This window comes from Bombina bombina, chromosome 1, assembly GCF_027579735.1.
Source record: "Bombina bombina isolate aBomBom1 chromosome 1, aBomBom1.pri, whole genome shotgun sequence".
Taxonomy (NCBI): Eukaryota; Metazoa; Chordata; class Amphibia; order Anura; family Bombinatoridae; genus Bombina; species Bombina bombina.
Genome location: NC_069499.1, coordinates 495564682 through 495586844, shown reverse-complemented (window position 1 = coordinate 495586844; position 22163 = coordinate 495564682). Strand labels below are relative to the sequence as shown.

General features: G+C 37.1%; 1 protein-coding gene across 1 annotated transcript in view; it reads right to left on the bottom strand.

The window, feature by feature from the left end:
* The window catches only part of DNAH7 (dynein axonemal heavy chain 7), a 784664-nt gene that overhangs the window by 214319 nt on the left and 548182 nt on the right, over positions 1-22163 (bottom strand). The window contains exon 45 of the mRNA XM_053698573.1: positions 8095-8258. Within this exon, the coding sequence (XP_053554548.1) occupies positions 8095-8258 (164 nt within the window). The remainder of the gene's footprint in view (positions 1-8094; positions 8259-22163) is intronic.

The following is a 22163-nucleotide window of genomic DNA, read 5'->3' as shown; positions in this document are numbered from 1 at the left end:
AAGAAGCTGTTCCACAGCTTGAGGTCTTGGTTGATCAGGAAACCTCCGATGGAACATGGATACAAGTCTGGGAGCATTAAGGTTGGATGCTGGCTCCCATGTGTCTTCCTCTGATGAGTAATTCTTCCAATTAACTAAATATTGTAATTCTCCCCTACAAGAATGTACTTCGTATTCATCTTCCACTATGATTTGTGGTGAAGGGGGTAATAAAGTATGAGGATCTCTTGTTGTCTTATGGGGTTTTATCAAGGATACATGAAATGTAGGATGTATCCTCATTGTAGTCGGTAATTTTAAAGTGACTGCTTTGTCATTGACAATATGTAAAATTGGGAAATGACCAATGAAAAGACTGGCTAGCTTTTTACTGGGGATTTGTAATCTTATATTCTTTGTGGAAAGCCAGACCAGGTCTCCTACTGAATATGTTGGAGGAGTCCTCCTACGTAAATCATAATAGTGTTTTTGGGTGTCTTGGGCCATTTGTATGTTTTGATGAATCATCTTAAAATTCTCAGAGAGAGAGTTATGTAAATCATCAACTAAAGGTGAAGTAGTTCCAGCGTTGGAGGATAACTAGAATGAGGGAGGATAACTAGAATGAGGGACAATACCCATAGTTTGCATAAAATGGGGTCATTGTTGTAGATGAATTTACAAGATTATTGAAGGCGTGTTCAGCCATTGGGAGGTATTTAACCCATTCATTCTGCTGGTATGAACAGTAACACCTGAGGTATTGCTCAAGCCATTGGATTAGTCTTTCTGCTTGACCGTTTGTTTGAGGATGGAATGAGGTAATAAAACGATGATCTATCTGGGTTACTTCACATAATTTGCTCCAGAAGTGGGAGGTGAATTGAGTCCCCCTGTCAGTCGTTATTATTGGTGGTATTCCATGCAGTTTTACTATGTTGTTGAGGAAGAGGGTAGCGGTTTCTGAAGAAGTAGGAAGTTTGTGGTAAAGTATGAAGTGTGCCATCTTGGTGAATATATCTATAAGAACTAAGATAGTGTTATGATTTTTTTAAATGGGTAATTCAACAATAAAGTCCATCGCTATATGTTGCCAATGGTTTTTTCGGGTACAGGTAAAGGCATTAAAAGTGCATAAGGTGTTTTTTTTTCTGACTTTGATGTGCCACAAACAAGACAGGATTGTATATATTCTTGTACAGTGGTTTTCATATTCGGCCATCAGAAATTCCTAGTAACCTGTTCCAAAGTCCGTTGTATATCATGATGTCCAGACAAAGGTGAGTCATGATAATTCTTTAGCAATTGTATCCTTAAATCAGTTGGAACATAAATCTTGTCCTTATAGTAATAAATTCCAGCGTCTTTGACTAGAGGTATATGAGGCATCTAAAAGTCTTTTTCTAAGGAACGTCTTAATTCTGCAAGGAATTGGGATGAGATTCCTATGAAATGTTCTGTAGGTATCATGGTTCTAGTGGCAGTTACTTCTGGTTTTTCAAGGGAACGTGAAAGGGCGTCAGTTTTTCCATTTTTTGTAGCAGGTCTGTAAATTATATTGAAGTTAAATGGGGCAAAGTATAAACTCCAACGGACTTGTCTTGCAGATAACGTTTTGTTATTTTGTAAGTACTGAAGATTCTTGTGATCTGTGTATACTATACTGTAATTGGTAACTTGGTCCCCTCTAGCAAATGTCTCCAATGTTCTAAGGAGAGTCTTATTGGAAGAAGTTCTTTCTCCCCAATGGGGTAATTAATTTCAGCAAGATTCATTACCTTTGAGAGGTAGGATACAGGGTAAATAGGATCTGTGATTGAGACTCTCTGTGACAGAACTGCTCAAATAGCAAAATCAGATGAATCCACCTCTAATATATATTGGAGATTTGGATCAAGAAATCTGAGTATAGGAGCGGTGGTGAAAGAATTTTAAAATTTGTTGAATGCTGTAGTTGCTTCTGGAGTCCTTTGATAAACTTACTGTAGTAATTAGAGAATCCCAGGAATCGCTGGAGTTCCTTTTTTGTTTTTGGAAGTGGCCAATCTTTAACTGCATCAACTTTTTCATTCTGCATTTGGATTCCATTAGGAGTAATAGTATAACCTAAGAATTAAATTTTGTTTGTGTGGAAAACACATTTTTCCGGTTTTGCATATAATTTATCTACTCTTAGTCTGGAGAGTACCCAACGTACGTGTTTAATATGGTCTGATTTGGTTTTAGAATATATAAGGATGTCGTTGAGATAAACAACCATACAGACATCTAAAAGGTCTCTAAACATGTCGTTTATGAAATGTTGAAAAGTGGCTGGGACATTACATAGCCCAAAAGGCATCACTAGATATTCATATAGCCCATATCTTGTCCTGAATGCTGTAAACCAATCGTCCCCTTCTCTAATCCAAATGAGATTATATGCACCTCTGAAATCCAGTTTGGAAAAGATGGTAGCCTCTGACAATCGTTCGATCATTTCTGGTATTAGGGGTAGTGGGTACCTATTTTTGATTGTACGTTTATTTAGCTCTCGGTAATCGATTATCGGTCGGAGAGTAGAATCCTTGTTGCGTACAAAGAACATTCCTGCTCCTGTAGGAGAAGTGGATGCCCTGATGAACCCCTTGTGTAGATTTTCTTCTAAGTATTCTTTAAGATGATCCAACTCTGGTTGACTCAAAGGATAGAGATGACCGTAAGGGATACTAGCACCCGGTTGTAGTTGAATAGGGCAGTCATAAATACGGTGGGAGACTTTCTGCTTCAGTTTTACTAAAGACATCAGCAAAATGGTTGTATTCGCTAGGTAAAGAATTATTTTCTGCTATTGACTGTAAAAGTGTATGTTGAGGGCAATAAGTATTAGAACAATAGGTGGAATTAAAAGATACCTGAAAAGTGGACCAGTCTATTGAGGGTTGATGTAATTGTAACCAGTGTATACCTAAAACAATAGAGAAATGAGAAGAAGGTAAGACATCAAAAGAAATTAATTTGGTGTGACCTGTTACAGTCTTCAATAGTAGAGGTACAGTCTGGTGTGTAATAGGGCCTGAACTGATTGTTGACCCATCAATCACTCTAATAGAAACTGGAGTTTTCTTCAGAATCAAAGGAATTTTATTAGCTTTAACAATATTGGAATCAATAACATTTCCGGAAGCTCCTGAATCAATAATTGCTTCAGTAGTCACTTGTTTTTGATCCCACTGTAATAGAAGAGATAAAATACATTAAAAAGATTTATTTTCTGGGTTCTGTGAAGAATGAATAGAGATGAACTTACTTATCTTGTTTTCCTGTAGAACAGGACAATCCTTCACTGTGTGCATAGGGTTAGCACAATACATGCAGAGATTCCTGCTTTGTCTTTGTATCCTTTCTTCTGGTGTCAACAGTCCTCTTAAGACTCCAACTTCCATGGGTTCTGATTGAGCCTTGGGATTAGGTACTTGTAGTAGGTTATAACTCTTTGTTAAGTTATCTGTAATGTTTAGTTCAGCCCTTCTCTCGCGGAGTCTTCTATCTATCTGAGTAACCAACCTCATCATAGCCTCTAATGTTTTAGGCAAATCAGTTCTGGCAAGTTCATCTTTTAACCCTTCAGCAAGACCCAACCTAAATTAGTTTCTTAAGGCTATGGGATTCCACTGGATGTCTGTTGCATACTGCTTAAATTGAATTATATACTCCTCCACTGGTCTTTTCCCTTGTTTTAAATTACTCATGCCTCAGCTGTTAGTTGAATGTCTATATCTAAGTAAAGCTCATCCATAGATGAGAAAAAATCCTGTAAAGATCCCAATATAGGATCGTCAGTCTCAAAAAACTTGTCTGCCCACACTCTAGGCTCACCCCTTAGAAAATATATGGTTGTGAGTACTTTTACACTTTCTGTTGGGTAACTTCTAGGTTTTAAATTATATAGTAGGTGACATGCATTTTTGAATTGTCTGTATGTTTTCCTATTACCTGAAAATTTATCAGGCAAGGAAATCTGAGGTTCAGGAGTTGAATATTGCTGAGCAGATTTAACGGCAATTGAATCTCTGATAATGTTTCTTAATGATTGATTTTACAGCTGTAAGTCATGTAAAACTTGTCCTAATTGGTCTACCTTTTGTGACAGATTATAGACAATTTGTGGTAAATCTGCTGGTTCCATATTTTTAGGGGCTTAGTATTATGTAATGATATTTAAAAGTGACTTTATATATGATAGTGGATCTCAGCTGCAGATTTAACAAATTCTTTTTAATAAAAGTTTGTATCACTATATTGAGAATATTCACTATGACTTAAGTGAATATCAGAAATGATATAGTGAAATAGCAACTAAACAATAGTTACTATGTGAGTTGTTATCAAATTCAAGGCAGTAATAATTTTATAGAAATCTTACTGCAGAAATGTGAATCAATGTGTGGATATCAGACTCTCTTTGTAAAAGTAAGTGTGAGTTTGAATATCTATAAAGTATCACCATTTGATCCTTGTATGCTCACTATTATTATGGACGAAGAAATAGTCACATAGAAAACAGTACCTGAGCTGTAGATTGCAATTCATTTGAGAAGTAAATCTTCCTTACTAAGACTGCGAGGAACAGTTTCAAACACTTGCTATGATTTCCGGATGGCTTGGAGGAGGAGTCAGCCTCAGAGTAGTGATCAGTATAGCAAAGAACAATTGTGACGTAAGCAAGCAGAGATCGTTAAACAACAACAGCAAAACTTAATGCAATAAGTTCCAGCATATAATGGTTAGCTCAGGTAATGACATAATAAGCACAATACATTACCACGACAGGCAAGTTAACAGCACAATAATCAGTTGCGGCTCACTTCCCCCACTTGAATTACAAAGCAACAGTTCATTAATATGCAATGCGGTGAAATTGATGATCACAAAGTAAGGTTACAACTTAACCTGTTGGTAAAACAAATCCTCAAGTAGGTGATAAGATGTTTAAGTTTGGTTGGTACATTAGGAGAGTTTTTGAATCCACTTTACACGATGACTGCAGATATCCAAGGAAAAGTTCTGTAATAACTTTTCAATAGGAGAGAGCTCAGATTCTCAGTAGTTGCTGGTAGGCACTATGAAACAATACTAAGCACAGGATCTAGGGTGTGTCTTTTTTTTAAAGGTTGCTGAAGTTGGTAATTGATTGAAGGAATTAAAGGAACAGTAACCCAGTAGTTTGTACTGCATTAAGGGTAGAGGAATCAGAACTCCTGAAACCATGACAGCGGACCTCAAGTAAAGAAGTATTGGATATTGTGAAACAGAAAGATGGGCAGACTAGATGAATTTACCAACTTCATTATTTATGCCCATTCAGTATTCTGAGTTCAGTTCAATTCAGATTTTGCAAAATATTGACTTAGCAGCTCAGTTTCCCTTCCTAATGAGGTTATGTCATAGAAATGCTGTTATAATAACTAATGGCTGTATAAATAGTATATTTTCTTGGATAGAAAATGCTTGAGCACAATCAAATTTAACGCGCGTTGGGTTAGCGCAACTTAAAAGCTCTGGTTAACTGTTACGTCAAAAATACATTTAAATGTACAGTTACACTCATAAAAACACTGTCTGATAAAAATTATTTAAAAAAATAGCTGAAAGATATGAGGTCTCAGGCAAAAAAAAATCAGGCATGCCTAAATATATATATATATTCATATGTGTGTACATATGTATTTATTTATTTTACTGTATATGTACTATACATGTTTAACATTCCAATGTTCTTCACTTACAGGATAATGTCCTTTTTATTGTAAATACATATTTATCTATATATCTGTATATACCTATACATCTATTCCTATTTATATATAGGTATATATATTTATTTTACACGAAAAGTATCAGATATATCTAGAAATATATATTTAATAATACAAAGTACATTATTTTCTATGTGAAGAACATAGGAATGTAAAATATGCATTTTGAGCATTGTGTCTTGCAATTTAGATTTTAACGCGGTCGGGTTAGAGCACAAGCAAACGTAGTAATCTTAAGGCGTGCTATTGATATATATAAAATATTTTTTTAAATTCTAAACATAAAATATATAGATATATACTACGTATTATTTAGAATATTAACACGTATGTTTAATAATTTTTATACATTATTTTATATTTAATATTTGAATTTTTTATTTTAATGTGCACTAACCCGACCTCGTTAAACTCTAAATCGTGAAACACAATGCATGTTACACATATTTTACATTCATATGTCCTTCACATAGAAAATAATGTACTTTTTATTATTAAAGGGACAGTCTACACCAGAATATTTATAATTTAAAAGATAGATAATTCCCTAGTTTTGCATAACCAACACAGTTATATTAATACAATTTTACCTCTGTGATTATCTTGTATCTAAGCCTATGCAAACTGCCCCTTATTTCAGTTATTTTGACAGACTTGCATTGTAGCCAATCAGTGCTGGCTCCTAGGAAGTCCATGTGCGTGAGCACAGTGTTATCTATATGAAACACATGAACTAACACCCTCTAGTGGTGAAAAACTGTCAAAATGCCCTGAGCTAAGAGGCGGCCTTCAAGGGTTTATAAATTAGCATATGAACCTCCTAGATTTAGCTTTCAACTAAGAATACCAAGAGAACAAAGCAAAATTGGTGATAGAAGTAAATTGGAAAATTGTTTAAAATTACATTCCCTATCAGAATAATGAAAGTTTGTTTTGGACTAGACTGTCCCTTTAAACATTTATTTCTATTTAAATATTTGATACTGTTCATATAAAATACAGTTCTATAACTATATATCTATAGAAATAGATATATAGGCATAGTTATATACAGATATATATAGAATATAGGGATAGGTATATACAGATATATATATATAGAAATATGTATTTAAGAACAAATAGAACATATTCTGCTGTGTGAAGAACCGTGGTCGGGTTAGCATGCGAGTATGAGTGTTAGGTTTTTTTGAAAAATGTTGCGTTCCATTGAAGTCTGGGGGAGAAGTTAACACGCAAAAGGCCTCCATGTAGTGTTGTTTACGTTTGAGCAGGAGCATAAATTGCACTTAGCTCGTAATCTAGCCCTGTGTCGATTTTTATAATGTCCTTTGAATGTGCTCTGAAAACTTTACTTTTTGAACTAGACAACCAGAAATGAACAAAATGTAATTACAATTACTTTAAAAAAATAAAAAATTGTGGCAATACAGTAAGCCAATAGTATGTAAGATGTAACATAAAACATAATTCATTGTTGGTGACTTTTAACTCCAACAAAATATATTACTAGCAGCAAAGTTAATGAGGCAAATAATTCATTATTCATAGTAATTTTTCATTCCTTTAGCTATTAAAGAGGAAGAATACATTGCTCATTATTCTGTTTTACTGTAAACATGGTGCATCTGATCTGAATGTGATTCCTACTTCTTATACACCATCAATCCCATAAAACCATTGATGATTCTTAAGCATAAATAATGTATTTTTAATATATATATCAGTGAACCATAGGATGTGTTTTTGTAGGTATTAAAGGAACATAAAAGTGCAAAAAATGCTCTTATGTATTAAATCATTTCATTATTGCACTATTGCTTGCATATTACTAGGTGTTACACACATAGTTAAAGTCAGCCCCATAGCAGCAATGCACTACTGGGAGATAGATGAAAACATACGGTGAGCCAATAAAAAGAGTCGAAAGTCCATAGCCAACAATTGCCAGCTAGCCTATTTGGGTATGATTTTTAACAAAGGATACAAATGAACAAAGTAGATTTTATTATAAAACTAACTTGCATATTCTATCTGAGTTCACCCATCTGCCATTACTTTCCCAGGTGCTGCTTATCTTGTACTAGATAGTTTCCATAGATTTCAACAGAAAATACAAAAAAGTGTAGGATCACCCAGCAGTGTCCAACTTCAGTGCCTAAGAGCAGGAAATAGGTCAGGATGTATTCTTTATTGGGAGAATAAAACTGAATGAAAGTGACAGCAACACCTAAGCTAAGATAGGGGGAAATCAGGTTTGTTTGTGGCCCTAAAGGACTGAATTGGACATCTCAGTGGTTAATATTCAATGACTTACGAAATGATGATTCCATTGTCAATTGAGAAGCTGTCTGATGGGAGACCAGCAATATTCCATGCTCTGATTTTTACAGGCTCTCCTAATGTATCCGTGAGGGAAAAGTCTTGAGAGCAAGGTATATTCTTTGCTTTGCAAAGTGAAGTCCATTCTTTTGTTTGCATCTGAAAGATAAATGTTAACATCAAAATATAGTCATGCAGATTAAAGGGACATGAAACCCACATTTTTTCTTTTATGATTTAGAAAGAGCATGTAATTTTAAACAACTTTCTAATGTGCTTCTAATATCTAATTAGCTTCATTCTCGTGATATTCTTTGCTGAAAAGTTAAAGCATATCTATATATGCTCAGTAGCTGCTGATTGGTGGATGCACATAGATGCCTTGTGTGATTGGCTCACACATGTGCATTGCTATTTCTTCAACAAAAGATAGCTAAAGAATGAAGCAATATCATGTTGTTTGTAATTTGTGTGTGCAGTGCAAGTTGACTGCAGGTCAAATCATATCCTGAAAAAAACATACTAAGCACCTCCATTATGATTCACTGTTTCAGGAGTGTAACGTTCAAAAAAAGTCCTCAAGTTTACTGTTACCACCTTTATATCTCCTTTCTTGGTAATTTAGGTGTGCAAGTTGACTGCTGGTCAAATATCACTAAAAAAGCATAACCAAGCTAGCACCTCCATACTTTTACAAAATTTTACTAGAGTTCAGGAGGTAAACTTTTTTTAAAGAAGGAAAAACATAATTTATGTAAGAACTTACCTGATAAATTCATTTCTTTCATATTAGCAAGAGTCCATGAGCTAGTGACGTATGGGATATACATTCCTACCAGGAGGGGCAAAGTTTCCCAAACCTCAAAATGCCTATAAATACACCCCTCACCACACCCACAAATCAGTTTAACGAATAGCCAAGAAGTGGGGTGATAAGAAAAAAGTGCGAAAGCATAAAAAAAAAAAAGGAATTGGAATAATTGTGCTTTATACAAAAAAATCATAACCACCACAAAAAGGGTGGGCCTCATGGACTCTTGCTAATATGAAAGAAATGAATTTATCAGGTAAGTTCTTACATAAATTATGTTTTCTTTCATGTAATTAGCAAGAGTCCATGAGCTAGTGACGTATGGGATAATGACTACCCAAGATGTGGATCTTTCCACGCAAGAGTCACTAGAGAGGGAGGGATAAAATAAAGACAGCCAATTCCTGCTGAAAATAATCCACACCCAAAATAAAGTTTAATGAAAACATAAGCAGAAGATTCAAACTGAAACCGCTGCCTGAAGTACTTTTCTACCAAAAACTGCTTCAGAAGAAGAAAACACATCAAAATGGTAGAATTTAGTAAAAGTATGCAGAGGACCAAGTTGCTGCTTTGCAAATCTGATCAACCGAAGCTTCATTCCTAAACGCCCAGGAAGTAGAAACTGACCTAGTAGAATGAGCTGTAATCCTTTGAGGCCGAGTTTTACCCGACTCGACATGGGCATGATGAATTAAAGATTTCAACCAAGATGCCAAAGAAATGGCAGAAGCTTTCTGGCCTTTTCTAGAACCGGAAAAGATGACAAATAGACTAGAAGTCTTTCGGAAAGACTTAGTAGCTTCAACATAATATTTCAAAGCTCTAACAACATCCAAAGAATGCAATGATTTCTCCTTAGAATTCTTAGGATTAGGACATAATGAAGGAACCACAATTTCTCTACTAATGTTGTTGGAATTCACAACCTTAGGTAAAAATTCAAAAGAAGTTCGCAACACCGCCTTATCCTGATGAAAAATCAGAAAAGGAGACTCACAAGAAAGAGCAGATAATTCAGAAACTCTTCTGGCAGAAGAGATGGCCAAAAGAAACAAAACTTTCCAAAAAAGAAGTTTAATGTCCAATGAATGCATGGGTTCAAAAGGAGGAGCTAGAAGAGCCCCCAGAACCAAATTCAAACTCCAAGGAGGAGAAATTGACTTAATGAAAGGTTTTATACGAACCAAGTCTTGTACAAAACAATGAAAATCAGGAAGATTAGCAATCTTTCTGTAAAAAAGAACAGAAAGAGCAGAGATTTGTCCTGTCAAGGAACTTGCGGACAAACCTTTATCTAAACCATCCTGAAGAAACTGATAAAATTCTTGGAATTCTAAAAGAATGCCAGGAAAAATGATGAGAAGACACCAAGAAATATAAGTCTTCCAGACTCTATAATATATCTCTCTAGATACAGATTTACGAGCCTGTAACATAGTATTAATCACAGAGTCAGAGAAACCTCTTTGACCCAGAATCAAGCGTTCAATCTCCATACCTTTAAATTTAAGGATTTGAGATCCTGATGGAAAAAAAGGACCTTGCGACAGAAGGTCTGGTCTTAACGGAAGAGTCCACGGTTGGCAAGAAGCCATCCGAACAAGATCCGTATACCAAAACCTGTGAGGCCATGCTGGAGCTACCAGCAGAACAAACGAGCATTCCTTCAGAATCTTGGAGATTACTCTTGGAAGAAGAACTAGAGGCGGAAAGATATAGGCAGGATGATACTTCCAAGGAAGTGATAATGCATTCACTGCCTCCGCCTGAGGATCCCAGGATCTGAACAAATACCTGGGAAGTTTCTTGTTTAGATGAGAAGCCATCAGATCTATTTCTGGAAGTTCCCACATTTGAACAATCTGAAGAAATACCTCTGGGTGAAGAGACCATTCGCCCGGATGTAACGTTTGGCGACTGAGATAATCCGCTTCCCTATTGTCTATACCTGGGAAATGAACCGCAGAGATTAGACAGGAGCTGGATTCCGCCCAAACCAGAATTCGAGATACTTCTTTCATAGCCAGAGGACTGTGAGTCCCTCCTTGATGATTGATGTATGCCACAGTTGTGACATTGTCTGTCTGAAAACAAATGAACGACTCTCTCTTCAGAAGAGGCCAAGACTGAAGAGCTCTGAAAATTGCACGGAGTTCCAAAATATTGATCGGTAATCTCACCTCCTGAGATTCCCAAACCCCTTGTGCCGTCAGAGACCCCCACACAGCTCCCCAACCTGTAAGACTTGCATCTGTTGAAATTACAGTCCAGGTCGGAAGAACAAAAGAAGCCCCCTGAACTAAACGATGGTGATCTGTCCACCACGTCAGAGAGTGTCGTACAATCGGTTTTAAAGATATTAATTGAGATATCTTTGTGTAATCCCTGCACCATTGGTTCAGCATACAGAGCTGAAGAGGTCGCATGTGAAAACGAGCAAAGGAGATCGCGTCCGATGCAGCAGTCATAAGACCTAAAATTTCCATGCATAAGGCTACCAAAGGGAATGATTGTGACTGAAGGTTTTGACAAGCTGATATCAATGTTAGACGTCTCTTGTCTGTCAGAGACAGAGTCATGGACACTGAATCTATCTGGAAACCTAAAAAGGTTACCCTTGTCTGAGGAATCAATGAACTTTTTGGTAAATTGATCCTCCAACCATGATCTTGAAGAAACAACACAAGTCGATTCGTATGAGATTCTGCTAAATGTGAAGACTGAGCAAGTACCAAGATATCGTCCAAATAAGGAAATACCAATACCCTGTTCTCTGATTACAGACAGAAGGGCACCGAGAACCTTTGTAAAAATTCTTGGAGCTGATGCTAGGCCAAACGGTAGAGCCACAAACTGGTAATGCTTGTCTAGAAAAGAGAATCTCAGAAACTAAAAGTGATCTGGATGAATCGGAATATGGAGATATGCATCCTGAAAATCTATTGCAGACATATAATGCCCTTGCTGAACAAAAGGCAGGATAGTCCTTACAGTTACCATCTTGAATGTTGGTATCCTTACATAACGATTCAATATTGATAGATCCGGAACTGGTCTGAAGGAATTGACCTTCTTTGGTACAATGAAGAGATTGAATAAAACCCCAGCCCCTGTTCCAGAACTGGAACTGGCATAATTACTCCAGCCAACTCTAGATCTGAAACACATTTCAGAAATGCTTGAGCCTTTGCTGGGTTTACTGGGACACGGGAAAGAAAAAAATCTCTTAGCAGGAGGCCTTAACTTGAAGCCAATTCTGTACCCTTCTGAAACAATGTTCTGAAACCAGAGATTGTGAACAGAATTGATCCAAATTTCTTTGAAAAAAAACGTAATCTGCCCCATACCAGCTGAGCTGGAATGAGGGCCGCACCTTCATGTGGACTTAGGAGCTGGCTTTGGGTTTCTATAAGGCTTGGATATATTCCAAACTGGAGAAGGTTTCCAAACTGATACCGCTCCTGAGGATGAAGGATCAGGCTTTTGTTCCTTGTTGTGATGAAAGGAACGAAAACGATTATTAGACCTAAATTTACCTTTAGATTTTTTATCCTGTGGTAAAAAAAGTTCCCTTCCCTCCAGTAACAGTTGAGATAAAAGAATCCAACTGAGAACCGAATAATTTATTACCCTGGAAAGAAAGGGATAGCAAAGTTGACTTAGAAGACATATCAGCATTCCAAGTTTTAAGCCATAAAGCTCTTCTAGCTAAAATAGCTAGAGACATATACCTGACATCAAGTCTAATGATATCAAAGATGGCATCACAAATAAAATAATTAGCATGTTATAGAATAATAATGCTATGAGAATTATGATCTGTTACTTGTTGCGCTAAAGCTTCTAACCAAAAAATAGAAGCTGCAGCAACATCCGCTAAAGATATAGCAGGAGTAGAGACAGCCCCATCAACCTTAGGGATTTTGTCCCAAAACTCTAATCTGTCAGATGGCACAGGATATAATTGCTTAAAACGTTTTAGAAGGAGTAAATGAATTACCCAAATTATTCCATTCCCTGGAAATTACTTCAGAAATAGCACCAGGGACAGGAAACACTTCTGGAATAACTACAGGAGATTTAGAAACCTTATTTAAACCTTTAGATTTAGTATCAAGAGGACCAGAATCCTCTATTTCTAATGCAATTAATACTTCTTTAAGTAAAGAACGAATAATTCCATCTTGAACAAATACGAAGATTTATCAGCATCAACCTCTGAGACAGAAACCTCTGAACCAGAAGAACCATTATCAGTATCAGAATGATGATGTTCATTTAAAAATTCATCTGAAAAAAGAGAAGTTTTAAAAGACTTTTATGTATACTAGAAGGAGAAATAACAGACATAGCCTTCTTAATGGATTTAGAAACAAAATATCTTATGTTATCAGGAACACTCTGAGAATTAGATGTTGACGGAACAGCAACAGGTAATGTAACAGTACTAAAGGAAATTTTATCTGCATTAACAAGTTTGTCATGACATTCAATACAAACAGCTGGAGGAACAGATACCAAAAGTTTACAGCAGATACACTTAGCTTTGGTAGCTCCAGCACCGGGCAGCGATTTTCCTGAAGTATCTTCTGACTCAGTTGCAACGTGGAACATCTTGCAATATGTAATAGAAAAAAACAACATATAAAGCAAAATTGATCAAATTCCTTAAATGACAGTTTCAGGAATGGGAAAAAATGCCAGTGAACAAGCTTCTAGCAACCAGAAGCAATAAATAATGAGACTTAAATAATGTGGAGACAATAATGACGCCCATATTTTTTTAGCGCCAAATAAGACGCCCACATTATTTGGCGCCTAAATGCTTTTGGCGCCAAAAATGACGCCACATCCGGAACGCCGACACTTTTGACGCAAAAGAACGTCAAAAATGACGCAACTTCCGGCGACACGTATGACGCCGGAAACAGAAAAAATTTTGCGCCAAAAAAGTCCGCGCCAAGAATGACGCAATAAAATGAAGCATTTTCAGCCCCCGCGAGCCTAACAGCCCACAGGGAAAAAAGTCAAATTTTTAAGGTAAGAAAAAATGATTGATTCAAATGCATTATCCCAAATATGAAACTGACTGTCTGAAAATAAGGAATGTTGAACATCCTGAGTCAAGGCAAATAAATGTTTGAATACATATATTTAGAACTTTATAAACAAAGTGCCCAACCATAGCTTAGAGTGTCACAGAAAATAAGACTTACTTACCCCAGGACACTCATCTACATGTTGTAGAAAGCCAAACCAGTACTGAAACGAAAATCAGCAGAGGTAATGGTATATATAAGAGTATATCGTCGATCTGAAAAGGGAGGTAAGAGATGAATCTCTACGACCGATAACAGAGAACCTATGAAATAGACCCCGTAGAAGGAGATCATTGCATTCAAATAGGCAATACTCTCCTCACATCCCTCTGACATTCACTGCACGCTGAGAGGAAAACCAGGCTCCAACCTGCTGCGGAGCGCATATCAACGTAGAATCTAGCACAAACTTACTTCACCACCTCCATAGGAGGCAAAGTTTGTAAAACTGATTTGTGGGTGTGGTGAGGGGTGTATTTATAGGCATTTTGAGGTTTGGGAAACTTTGCCCCTCCTGGTAGGAATGTATATCCCATACGTCACTAGCTCATGGACTCTTGCTAATTACATGAAAGAAAACAGAGTTTATATATATGTATGTATGTATATATATATATATATATATATATATATATATATATATATATATATATATATATATATATATATATATATACACTGTATTAGGCTACAATGTGTGATTTTGTAAAATTTTGGGATGGTGGTGTGCCGCAGGATTTTTTAATGTAAAAAAGTGTGCCACGGCAAAAAAAAAGTTGTGTTAAATGATTGCTTTGTTTTTATTTTTTATATGAAATAGCTGAATTTGGTAATTGAAACCACAACACAAGCACATGGGGTGAGCTAACACGAAGTGCAGCCCTCATTAGCTTATCCCTCTATATTTACACAAAATCCTCCGTATTTTAGCTTCCTATACAAAGTGAGTCCAATACTTAGGCCCTGATGTTCAAATATTCTCCAGTTTGGAGAAAAATTGTAGTTCAGACTTCACAAAGGCTGAACTCACTAAATTTTCGAAAGAAAAAGGGAAGGAACTCTCCAGCACGGTGATATTGCTCCCATTTATGTATGTGAAGCAGAGACAAGCCCAGTGCAATATAACACTGCATGATATTTGAGTTTTGTTACACTTACACGTTGTGCATTACTATACATTTCAGATTGGGTACTTTCAATATTATTGCATTTAAGCTTTGCACTTTCTAATTTGTCATTTTATACATAAAGGCCCCAATTTATAAAAGGTCTTGCGGACCTGATCCGACACTGCGGATCAGGTCCGCAAGACCTCGCTAAATGTGGAGAGCAATACGCTCTCCGCATTTAACATTGCACCAGCAGCTCACAAGAGCTGCTGGTGCAACGCTGCCCCCTGCTGACTCGCGGCCAATCGGCCGCCAGCAGGGAGGTGTCAATCAACCCGATCGTATTCGATCGGGTTGATTTCCGGCGATTCCTGTCCGCCTGCTCAGAGCAGGCGGACAGGGTTATGGAGCAGCGGTCTTTAGACCTCTGCTTCATAAGTTGTGTTTCTGGTGAGTCTGAAGACTCGCCAGAAACACGGCCCTTCAAGCTCCATACAGAGCTTGATAAATGGGCCTGTTAAAATGCTTTGAAAATTTCTGTGTTACTTTAATAATTTAGGATTATACTTTGTATAAAATTACATTGTACTTTGTATTTTCTCCATTGTAAACTGACAGTTTCAGAAAGTGGGAGGGACAGGGCATTTCCATGGGCTGAACAGGGGAGTTTCCAGGGTCTGAAAAGTCTTGTGAAACTTTCTAAGCATTTTAAACAAGCTTGTCTCACTGATTTATCTTGTCAGCTAAATTTTAACAAACAGAAAAGTAATATATAATAAGATATAGACAAAAGCAAGTTCAATTGTATTGAAAACTTTCAGTTCAATTTGGAATTGATGCAAACAGAGCCTTTGGGGCCAATTTACTAAAGTGCGGACATGTATCGTATAATGTCCGCCGCACAACAATAAATGCGGACAGCATACGCTGTCGGCATTTATCATTGCACAAGCATTTCTTGTGAACTGCTTTTGCAATGCCTCCCCTGTAGATTTGCAGCCAATCGACCGCTAGCAGGGGGTGTCAATCAGCCCGATCGTTTGGATCGGATGGATTGACCGCTGCTTCATAACTGCTGTTTCTGGCAAGCTTGATAATTCAGCCCCTGGAGTTATCCAGTTACCTTCTCTTTCTCATGTGACATTTTATATCCCAGAGAACTTTAATACTTTCTATAGAAGGCATCTCTCGTCTTTCTTGGATTTTCAGGTTCCTCCCCTTTTCTTAGAAAATTCAGTGAGTTCTGCCCCTGCGAAGTCAGCGCTATAATCTCTCTCCAAAACAGAGAATGTTTGATTATCTGGCACATAGAAAGTAATGAAGCTCTCTGGGAAACTAAAGCTAACAATTTTCAGTTTTAATTTAATGAGCCCCATTTGTTAAAGTTACACAGAAACTGTGAAGGCTTAATCAGAAATTGAAAAACCACAATCCTAAATACACAGCGGTATAAAAAATGAAATACAAAATAGAAAGTACAAAGTTTAAATCTAATACAATTTAATCTAAAGTGTAAATTGAAATAAAATAGAAACCACAAAGTGTAAATGCAGCACAATTGGAATTGTCATGTCATGCAGTGCTATATTGCAATGGGCTTGTCTTTTCTTCATATACAGAAATGCAGGGAACACCCCTTGGAGAAGCAAAGCAAAATCTGCCTTTTGAATATTTCACTAGAGATCTCGCAGTGCTGGAGGATCATTTTAGAATAGCTCATATGAGGGGAGAGGTTTTGAATATCAGTGCCTTAGAGAGAACAATGAAAATGTAATATTTTATTATCTTTCTGTCTCACCAACCACTCAGAACGTTATTACTTCTAAACTGTCTTGTTTACATAGCTTTTCTGTAAACAGTAGGTAAGTACTGATATTTTAGGTATAAATTGGGAAACAACAGGCAATGCAACTATTTTAAATGGCAGGTAAAATGGATCATTGAACACATTAAAGGGGGAGTACAGTACACTGTCCCTTTAAGTGCAAGCATAACTATTATATATCACATTTTTTTGTAAGATAAGAAATATATTCTTTAGCCTTTTGGTGCTTCTGAGCACTATTGTAACTCAGCCATTTACCTATTCATGACTCTCATTTTTGGAGGAAACCTAGAATCTGAGGAAGGGTTATTTTGTGTTACTGAAATTTGTAATCTCCTCTGCAAATAAAACGTCAAATATAGTTTTACAAATATGTACACAGCAAATCAATGAATTCATAACCCCCTGTACCAGCATCCTGTTAAAAACTGGATTCATCCAGAACCATGCAGTCCAAGTACCTGAACACATTAGTATACTAACAAAGTACCTTTATTTTTAACATGCTTTCTACAATGCAGAACTTTTACATATTGCTTCTGAATTTGATACTTTCCAATGTTAACGTATTACCCTTTCCACTCATTTTATCTTTTCCCACACATAAACATACACGCATGCATATATGCATACACGCATGCATATATACATACACGCATGCATATATACATACACACACACAACCAAAGGCTCTACATTACATTGTTTCGGTGATGGACACTGCTATTAGTGCAGATCATACCAGTAGCGGTAACATGAAGCATTTTAATCCCTTTTGCATTTCAGGAACAAAAAACATCTGGTTTTCTAGTAACCCATCACATAACATCTGACTGTGCAACTCTTTGTACATAAGAATGTTCTGGATCCACTGAAAATAAAAGACAGTCCTCCAGAGACACAGATCTCTCCAATATCAATATTATTTCATTCATATTTACTCAAATATTGAGGATGTCCTCATGTTTCAATGAATTTGGTCAGCAGAATACACAGGAACAAAAGTCTTTTAGTTTCTAGAAAGGCATCTCTATGAAGGGAACATTAGAGCATACCCCCAAAAAAATCCTTTGTCAATACAGTCGTATCAATGTACTCATTTCAGTGGAGTTAAAAGGGGCATGCCAATTCTGCTTTTGTTTTTTGGAAAATTAAATTCATATGTTTTGTTAAAATAAAAAATTACATTTAATTTAAAAAGTCATTAACTTTTAGAAAGAATTACTATTGCTGCACTCTCTTCTATGAGGTATGCCTGCTCACCCAAGTAAAATAAAAAATAGCTTGTAGCTACGGTGGGTGGCAAAAATGAAAGGGAAAATCAAGAGAACTGTAATTTACATACACATAATCCAAATAGGATAACAGTGTAATCACCATGGACAGGAATGTAATGTGATTATGGAACTATCTACAACGAATTAATCAAAACTTTAATTATCAACCCCATGATTATTCTACTTGCTCTCCATAGTTGCTTAATTATAAATGTCTTCACTAACAGCAATCTTGTTTTGTAAAGCAAATTGTATTTTCTTTATTCACAGCTATAAATACAGGGGGAATAATGCAACAGTGGGAATATAATTTATGAGGTTTAGGAAGCTAAATTTTAATTTAAAAATAAGTTTTAAAGCAAAAGTAAAGCTGTGTTTCAAGCAGCACTGGGTACAATAGGTTTGCTGAGATCAAGGCTTTTTTTCTGATTTTTAATATAGGATGATGTAAAATAATTGACCCTTGCACAGAAAGGATATATACATACATTCATATGTAAATGTGTGTTCTGTCTATTGTATACAGCCTTTACAATAGTGATAAAAAGAGCTTTAATGAATCAATACCATGGGGTAGATTTAACAAATGTTGAGCGAACATGATTCGCTATAGCGAACCATGTCCGTCCGACATTGCTAATTTTTTTGGCGTGAAAGTACGTCTTTGATGATGCAAGTTCGGCATTTCCGGCGTCTTGGTTGACGCCAGGTTTCCTTGCATGAGGTTGCGTCTGTTATGACGCGAGTTGCGTTATTTCCAGGTGTTGTTGGTGCCAAAAAAATTCTAAGCTTCCTTTTGCATTGTGCGTCATACTTGGCGCCAAAAAAAATAGCGCCTCTTGCCTTCTATATGCTCATGCTGTTTCCATTTTTTCCCAGTCCTGAAACTGCCATATAAGGAAATTGTAAATTTTGCTTTAATGTTGTTTTTCTTTTACATTTTGCAAGATGTCTCAATCTGATCCTGTCTCGGAAGCAACTGTTGGAACCCTGCTGCCTGTTCGCAGTTCTACCAAAGCTAAGTGTATCTGTTGTAAGTTAGCTGAGATTATATCTCCAGCTGTAGTATGTAACAGTTGTCATGATAAGCTATTGCACGCAGAAAACGGTTCCATCAGTACTAGTACAGCTTCTGTTGTTCCTTCAACATCTGATGTACATAATATCCCTGTTGATATGAACAATTATATTGCTGATGCTTTACAGAAGGCTTTAAAGGCCCATTTATTAAGCGCCGAATGGGGCTTGAGGGCCCGTGTTTCTGGTGAGTCTTCAGACTCGCCAGAAACGCAAGCTATGGAGCAGCAGTCTAAAGACCGCTGCTCCATAACCCTGTCCACCTGCTCTGATGAGGCGGACAGAGATCACCACAATTCAAGCCAATCGAATACGATCGGGTTGATTGATACCCCCTGCGGGCGGCCAGGGGGTGGCGTTGCACCAGCAGCTCACAAGAGCTGCTGGTGCAATGCTGAATACAGAGAGTGTTTTGCTCTCCGCATTCAGCGATGTCTGTCGGACCCGATCCGCACTGTCAGATCAGGTCCGACAGACATTTGATAAATAGGCCTCTTTGTCTGCTATTCCGCCTTCTAATAAATGTAAAAGGTCTTTTAACACTTCTCATAAATTTGATGACATTTCTAATGACCGACAACATACTGAAATATCCTCCTCTGATGAGGATCTCTCTGATTCAGAAGATCCTATCTCAGACATTGACAAATCTACTTATCTTTTCAAGATTGAGTAAATTCGTTCCTTGTTGAAAGAAGTGTTGGTTACTTTGGATATTGAGGAGTCTAGTACTCTTGATATCAAAACTAGTAAACGTTTAAATTATGTTTATAAACCTCCTGTGGTTAATCCTGAGGTTTTTCCAGTTCCTGATGCTATTTCTGATGTGATTGCTAAGGAATGGATTAAGCCTGGTACTTCTTTCATTCCTTCTTCTAGGTTTAAAAGGTTGTACCCTTTGCCAGTGGCTAGATTAGATTTTTGGGAAAAAGTCCCCAAAGTTGATGGGGCTATTTCTACTCTTGCCAAACGTACTACTATTCCTATGGGAGACAGAACTTCTTTTAAAGATCCTTTAGATAGGAAACTTGAATCTTATCTAAGGAAAGCTTATTTATATTCTGGCTATCTTTTCAGGCCTGCCATTGCTATGGCTGATGTTGCGGTTGCATCAACCTTTTGGTTGGATAGCTTAGCGCAACAGGAAACAGATCCTGATTAGTCTAGCATTGTTTGTTTGCTTCAACATGCTAATCATTTTATCTGTGATGCTATTTTTGATATCATCAAAATTGATGTTAAATCTTTGTCTTTAGCTATTTTAGCTAGAAGAGCTTTATGGCTCAAATCTTGGAATGCTGACATGGTATCTAAGTTTAGATTACTATCTCTTTCTTTCCAAGGCAACAATTTATTTGGTTCTCAGTTGGATTCAATTATTTCAACTACCACTGGAGAGAAGGGAGTTTGTTTGCCTCAGGATAAAAGATCTAAAGGGTAAATCTATAGCTTCTAATCGTTTTAGTTCTTTTCGACAGAACAAGGAACAGAAAACCAATCCTTCCCCTTAAGTCTCTGGTTCCAATTGGAAACCTTCTAGAAGTTGGAATAAATCCAAGCCTTTTAAGAAACCAAAGCTAGACCTCAAGTCTGCATGAAGGTGCAGCCCTCGATCCAGTTCAGATGGTGGGGGGCAGATTGAAATTATTCCAAGACATTTGGACAGATTCTGTTCAAAATCAGTGGATTCAGAGTACTGTCTCTCAAGGGTATTGAATAGGATTCAGAGTAAGACCTCCTGTGAGAAGATTCTTTCTCTCTCACGTTCCAGCAAATCCGGTAAAGGCTCAGGCTTTTCTAAAGTGTGTTTCAGATTTAGAGCTTTCAGGGGTAATAAAACCAGTTCCGTTTCAGGAACAGGATCTGGGGTTTTATTCAAATCTATTCATTGTCCCAAAGAAAGAAAATTCATTCAGGCCAGTTCTGGATCTGAAGTTTTTAAATCGTTTTGTAAGAGTCCCAACTTTCAAGATGGTGACTATAAGGACTATTTTGCCTTTTGTTCAGCAAGGTCATTATATGTCCACGATAGACTTACAGGATGCATATCTTCACATTCCGATTCATCCAGACCACTATCGGTTTCTGAGATTCTCTTTTCTAGACAAGCATTATCAATTTGTCACTCTTCCATTTGGCTTAGCAACAGCTCCAAGGATCTTTTCAAATGTTCTCAGTGCCCTTCCATCTGTAATCAGAGGACAGGGTATTGCGGTGTTTCCTTATTTGGACGATATCTTGGTTCTAGCTCAGTCTTTACATTTAGCCGAATCTCACACGAATCAACTAGTGTTGTTTCTTCAAAGACATGGAAGGAGGATCAATTTACCAAAGAGTTTCTTGATTCCTCAGACAAGGGTCACCTTTTTAGGTTTCCAGATAGATTCAGTGTCCATGACTCTGTCCTTAACAGACAAGAGAGGAATGAAATCGGTTTCAGCTTGTCGAAACCTTCAGTCTCAATCATTCCCTTCAGTGGCTATGTGCATGGAAGTTTTAGGCCTCATGACTGCAGCATCGGACGCGATCCCCTTTGCTCGTTTTCACACATGACCTCTACAGCTTTGTATGCTGAATCAATGGTGCAGGGATTATACTCAGATATCACAATTGATATTCTTAAATCCCAACATTCAACTCTCTCTGACTTGGTGGTTAGACTATCATCGTTTAATTCAGGGGGCCTCTTTTGTTCGTCCTACCATAACTGTGATCACAACAGATGCAAGTCTTTCAGGTTGGGGAGCTGTCTGGGGATCTCTGACAGCACAAGGGGTTTGGAAACCTCAAGAGGCGAGGTTACTAATCAATATTTTAGAACTCTGTGCTATTTTCAGGGCTTTTTCAGGTTTGGCCTCTGTTA